Source organism: Theobroma cacao, chromosome 2 (genome assembly GCF_000208745.1).
Source record: "Theobroma cacao cultivar B97-61/B2 chromosome 2, Criollo_cocoa_genome_V2, whole genome shotgun sequence".
NCBI lineage: Eukaryota > Viridiplantae > Streptophyta > Magnoliopsida > Malvales > Malvaceae > Theobroma > Theobroma cacao.
This window is the reverse complement of record NC_030851.1, coordinates 7200770-7207169: the sequence shown is the minus strand read 5'-3', so window position 1 is coordinate 7207169 and position 6400 is coordinate 7200770. Positions and strand designations below refer to the sequence as shown.

General features: G+C 38.0%; 1 protein-coding gene across 1 annotated transcript; it reads left to right on the top strand.

Moving 5' to 3' along the window:
• LOC18608295 (potassium transporter 7) lies at positions 1-6276 on the top strand. Its single transcript, XM_007042903.2, has 10 exons — positions 1-303; positions 1510-1738; positions 1861-2109; positions 2274-2324; positions 2873-3133; positions 3506-3558; positions 3699-3813; positions 3944-4198; positions 4490-5012; positions 5365-6276. Exons 1-10 carry the CDS (start codon positions 1-3, stop codon positions 5900-5902), a joined length of 2577 nt encoding a protein of 858 aa, XP_007042965.2. The 3' UTR covers positions 5903-6276.

Genomic DNA, 6400 nt, shown 5'->3' with positions numbered 1-6400 from the left:
ATGGCGGAGGAGGTCAGTGCCGGTAGCGGCGGAGGATCATCGTCGGAGAGAGGAGGAGAGATCAACGGCGTAGGATTAGCTTCGATGGACTCGTTAGAATCTCGTTGGGTGTTCCAAGACGAAGACGACTCCGAGATCGACGACGAGGAAGATGACGACGACGACGACGCGCCGCATCGAGCTGGAGTAGACTCCGAAGACGAGGATACTCCCGAGCAGCGCTTGATTCGCACCGGGCCACGCATCGATTCCTTCGACGTCGAAGCTCTCGAAGTCCCTGGCACACACAGAAGTGAATACGAGGTACATTGTCGTTTCATTTTCTAATTTAGCTTATTCGATAGGTATTTATTGTGCTAAAGTAATAAAATTATTAGCTGTTTGTAATTTTGAAAATTTGAATTGATTTGGCGTGTAATTTGATCGCATTGGCGCATGCTTTTTTTTTTTTAATAATTTGCTTGGTTGCTAAGAAAGTTAATAAGTTGTTATTTGTTAGGTCAAGCTCAAATATTATATTTGGCAGAAAGAAGTGTAGTTTTTCAGTTTATGTTCGTGCTGGATGAATGAAAATTTTGACATTATGAGTATTTAAATGATCTCAGTTGTTAAATGGATATTAAGGTGATAAAAGTTTTGCTGATTTTTGCCATAAATTGTGACAGCCGTAAGTTACAGGAATATTTTTAGTTTTTAAATATTGTAATAGAACTCAGGCTTATTTTTTACTTTGAGTTTGAGTGTAAACTAAGTATGGATAATAATAAATAGGGCTTGGTGAGGCGACTGTGATTTTGTTTTCAAAAGAGTATGTGCTTCCTTTCACAAACTTTGGATTTCATCCCTCAGGGATCTCCTTCCAACAGCTGTCCTTCTATCGTCTCTGGAGTCTGGGCTGCCTAGTGTTTGTATTTTTTGATTGCTTTATTTTGTTACTCAGAAAAGCTGCCCATGATAAGCTCAAGGTAGCATTTCGTTATTCCTGACATACCTGTTGAGTTCACCTTTATTGTACTGTTATGCTGATTCTACTGCTACTTTGTACCATAACTGTAACTGGTTGTGAGTTTTAAGAGTAGGCTTTGAGTGCATAAACTTGTGTAAAACAGGTCTAGGTTCCATCATAAGATTATGGGAAATGCTGGGAAATCTTTGTGAATTACAATATCGAAGAATGAGAAACTATGATATAAGTGTTGCAATATCATTCCCTTTTTCTTTTAAACAAATTATTGTTTTAGCTGGGAGTTTTCATTATGTAGTGCTACAATGATTGGACTACTTTTCTCTGGTTGTTGATGAGCTTTATTTTATTGAAAGGTTGTCTTTGTTCTTGCTGCAAATAATAAACTCTTTTCTTGTGATGTATGTTGGATTGACTGAAAAGCTTTCTTATAGTTATCTATGATAATCATGGTACTGGATATGAGATAAGATTTGCTTTAAATTCTTCCATGTGCTTTTTTTTTCTGCTTACATTTATATGTGTCTTCTTAAATTTGATTGCAGGACTTTGGTATAGGAAGGAAAATAATACTTGCCTTTCAGACACTAGGAGTTGTATTTGGTGATGTTGGAACAAGTCCATTATATGCCTTCAGTGTGATGTTCAGCAAAGCACCTATCAATGGAGATGAAGATGTTATTGGAGCATTATCACTTGTTTTATACACCTTAATCTTGATCCCCCTAATCAAGTATGTCCTTGTTGTTCTTTGGGCAAATGATGATGGTGAAGGTATGCTGGATGTTCCCAAGCAAGTCTTTATTCATGAGCTTTTTATACAGGTCTTACTCATATATGTTTAATATATATTCCATCTCAATTGTTTCATAGCGTTTCTGACTTGTCTCTTGAAGGTGGTACTTTTGCATTATATTCATTGATCTGCCGACACGCTAAGGTCAGTCTTCTCCCAAATCAGCTACCATCAGATACCCGCATATCAAGCTTTAGGCTAAAGGTGCCATCTGCTGAACTCGAGAGATCACTTAAAATAAAGGAGAGACTAGAGACTTCATTGACTCTGAAGAAACTTCTTCTGATGTTAGTGCTTGCTGGCACTTCTATGGTGATAGCTGATGGGGTTGTTACGCCAGCAATGTCAGGTTTCCATATGGTTTTCTTCTTGCTTGTTTTCTTTAATGATCCATAAAAGCTGCGATTGAATAGAGCATAACTGTTCTAGATGTATATTCTGAAAATTGGATTTGCCTATTAAATGTCTAGGTAATAACTTATGCTTATTATTTAATTATTTATCCTAATGTAGTAATGTCAGCTGTTGGTGGCCTGAAGGTTGGAGTTGCCGCAATTGAACAAGGTAAGCTGGTATTCCATGCTGGTATCAACTTTACAAAACATTATTGCCTTGCGTGCTCTATTTTTGTTGTTTGCTAGTATTTTTTCTCCGAGAGGACATTTTTCATTTCTCAATTCACCTTGTTGGGTAGAAATCTTTTGCAGAATTTAACTCATGTCTCTCTTAAAATTTACTTGTTCTTTGCATTTAGTATGGGGTGGTGTTGCAGTTGGCTAGATTGTAGGTCTCATGGCTTATTGAGTGATCCTGAGTCAAGAATTGTTCACTGTGTTTCTTCGGCATCCTTGTCTTGATCATGTGCTATTTGTAACAATGGTTTTAACTTTAGCTAACTCTAGGTTAAAATTTGGGCAGAATCCTACATCTTCATGGATGCAGAAACAATGTGCTGTGATGGAGCCTCATCTCTCTGTCTTTTATATTTTGCCCTCCTGCCCTATACATCTTAGAGTTTATTATTCCTTTATGGTTTGCAATACTATTACCGGTTAATAGCCATATGTTGGGTTAACTATACTCCTTCCTTCTTTCCTTTTCTTTGTGTGCAGATGAAGTGGTGATGATATCAGTTGCCTTTCTTGTAATTTTGTTCAGTGTACAGAAGTTTGGAACAAGTAAAGTGGGACTTGCTGTAGGCCCTGCTTTGTTCATATGGTTTTGTTCTCTAGCAGGCATTGGAATTTATAATCTTCTCAAGTATGATGCCAGTGTCTTGAGGGCATTTAATCCTGTTCACATCTATTTATTCTTCAAGAGGAACTCAGTTAAGGCTTGGTATGCCCTTGGAGGTTGTCTTTTAAGCGCAACAGGTACGTACATTATAAAACATTATTGTATTTCAAGGTTGATTGGTGTTGTCATTTTAATTTAACTTCCTTCAATTCATAAAGATAATTTCCAAGATTGTCTTATTGCAATATTTTCCTCCTTCAATCCACAAACTTGCTCTAGGAGCAATGTCAGCTTTTTAGAAGATTTACTTAAAGTTATATCCCATTACCCCAACCACTCTTGATGTTCCTCTTTAATGCTTAGTTTTGCTGCACTGGGAATGTAATTTTTCACGGTAATCATGAAATTCCGCTAAACAATGTGTTTGATTCAGCATTGATGAATTTGGAGTAGAACATTAATGGTCATTGTATCTGATCTTTCTTTGCTGATGATGGTTTATGTTCCAGGATCTGAGGCAATGTTTGCAGATCTTTGCTACTTTTCTGTGCGATCAGTTCAGGTAATTGAGCAAGAAACCTGGTTACTGAATCTTCTGGTTTTCATAAGTCCTTTTATACATTATAATTACTGATGAAATTCCTGGTAGTTCTCTTCTCATTCTTGAAATCTTTTGATTTGTGTGATAGTGGTTGTTTGCAGCTTACATTTGTGTTTCTCGTTTTGCCTTGCCTGTTATTGGGTTATCTGGGTCAAGCAGCATACCTTATTGGAAATCCTAATGATGCCGAGCAGGCTTTCTTTTCTTCAATTCCAAGTAAGTTTCTTGTTTTTTCATCTATGGCTTATGGGGTCATCAAATAATTGAATTAAAACCTATTTTTCATTTTGGAATATAGTCTTGCTGGCCTTCCTCTAAATGAGAAATCCTGTCTCAATCCATGTAGGTGGTGCATTTTGGCCAATCTTCCTCATAGCTAACATTGCTGCCTTGATTGCCAGCCGAGCAATGACAACAGCCACGTTTTCATGCATAAAGCAATCAACTGCTCTTGGTTGTTTCCCTCGTCTTAAAATCATTCATACATCTAGAAAGTTCATGGGTCAGATCTATATCCCTGTCATAAACTGGTTTCTGCTGGTAGTTTGCCTGATCTTTGTGTGCTCTATCTCAAGCATTAACGAGATCGGAAATGCATATGGTAATATTTCTTCATAGTTTAATTTCAGTTCTTTTTACTGACAGTCTTATCACTTCAGTTATCTTTGAATAAATTTTTGGTGTCATGTGACTTATAAACCTATGTTCTATTTAAAATATGAAGAAGTGCTTTGCAATTATTTTATTGGGGAAATAGATTGAACAAGCTGCCTAAGACTGTCTGATATCAATCTAATGATTAATATGTTTTTATAAAGAGATTTTGTATTGTTTTCCTTGCTTTCACTTACATAAGTTTTCTCATCTTTCTGGTTTTGATTTTTTTTTTCAGGTATTGCTGAGCTGGGTGTGATGATGATGACCACAATTTTAGTCACCATTGTCATGCTTCTCATATGGCAGATAAACATCATAATTGTGCTGAGTTTTGTGATCTTTTTCCTGGGTTTGGAATTAATTTTTTTCTCCTCAGTTTTATGGAGTGTGACAGATGGAAGTTGGATTGTTTTGGTTTTTGCTGTGATAATGTTTTTAATTATGTACATCTGGAATTATGGGAGCAAGCTTAAGTATGAAACTGAAGTGAAGCAAAAGCTGTCAATGGATTTGATGCGAGAATTAGGCTGCAACCTTGGGACAATCAGAGCTCCCGGCATTGGTTTGCTTTATAATGAGCTGGTGAAAGGAGTACCAGCCATATTTGGCCATTTTCTAACCACACTCCCTGCTATCCACTCCATGATAATCTTTGTCTGCATAAAGTACGTTCCTGTTCCTGTGGTGCCTCAGAGTGAAAGATTCCTTTTCAGGCGAGTCTGCCCAAAAGGTTACCATATCTTTCGGTGTATTGCCAGGTAAGATGCTCTGGCTGGAAACTTTAATCCCATTATCCTGCCTTGTAGTCCAAGTTCTTTTCATGCAAGTTGGGAGCTATCATCACTGCAGGTTCAAGTTTTGAAGTGCAAGATTTTATCATTAAAACTAACTAGAATTGTAAAAATGACACTTGGACAGGGAGTTGTCCAAATGAAATCAGCAATAAAATTGAAAAAGGCAGAACTAATTTATTGCTTCTCAAAAACTCTTTGGAACAAGCATCTTTGATACTTTTTTCTCCCATGTACACAATTCCTTCCTCTTTTTCGTGCTTCTGCACCCTTCTCCCTTCTGGCATTCCTTCAGTTGGCTGATTAACCACTTTCTCAGGTATGGTTACAAGGATGTCCGAAAGGAAAATCACCAGACATTTGAGCAGCTACTGATTGAGAGCCTTGAGAAGTTCATTCGTCGGGAAGCGCAGGAACGGCAATTGGAAAGTGATGGCGATGAAGATACAGATTCCGGGGAGGATAACTCTTTCTCAAGAGTTCTCATAGCTCCTAATGGAAGTGTTTACTCACTTGGTGTTCCTCTGTTGGCTGACTTCAGGGGCACTAGTAATCCCATTTCAGAAGCAAGCACCTCAGAGGAGGTGAGGGCAGATTCCCCTGCAGATCAATCAAAGTCTGATGCTGAGCATAGTCTAGAGAGGGAGTTATCTTTTATACGCAAGGCCAAGGAATCTGGAGTGGTTTATCTTCTCGGTCATGGAGATATTAGGGCAAGAAAGGATTCTTGGTTTATCAAGAAACTAGTTATAAATTACTTCTATGCTTTCTTGAGAAAGAATTGCAGGAGGGGTATTGCAAATTTGAGCGTGCCCCATTCTCATCTGATGCAGGTGGGCATGACTTACATGGTATGATGGTCAATCTTTGACAACCAAAACAAGGGATGCAAAGGGCGGTTTGACAAGAAGGCGGACGATATAGTGATAAGGGGCCCTGATCAAGTTGCATCTAGGAACTCAAACCTTGCTTTCCCAACTCTCTTCTGCAAATTTAAGATGGAATCACTGCACTAAGAAGATTTGTAATGCTTCTCCCTGTTGTGTTTTCCTGTATTGTGTTTTTTCACTGTTACAAACGGTGCATGTCAAATCAAGCTCTTTTGTAATTATAATGTTGGAGGGATGATGTATGTGATTTTTTCACACCTTCACACAGCAATTCCACTGGAAAATCCTTGTTCCCAATCATTCACTTATTAATTATTCTGACAAGTGGGTTCTAGAATTTAGCGATGGAGTCACATGTCCGCATTCTATTTATTTGCATTTATTTGAACGGGGTTAGGTGGTTGTACGTGCACCTTTGTTTAGATCTGGGATCTGAATTACCTCACACGGCATGGGGAACGGGGA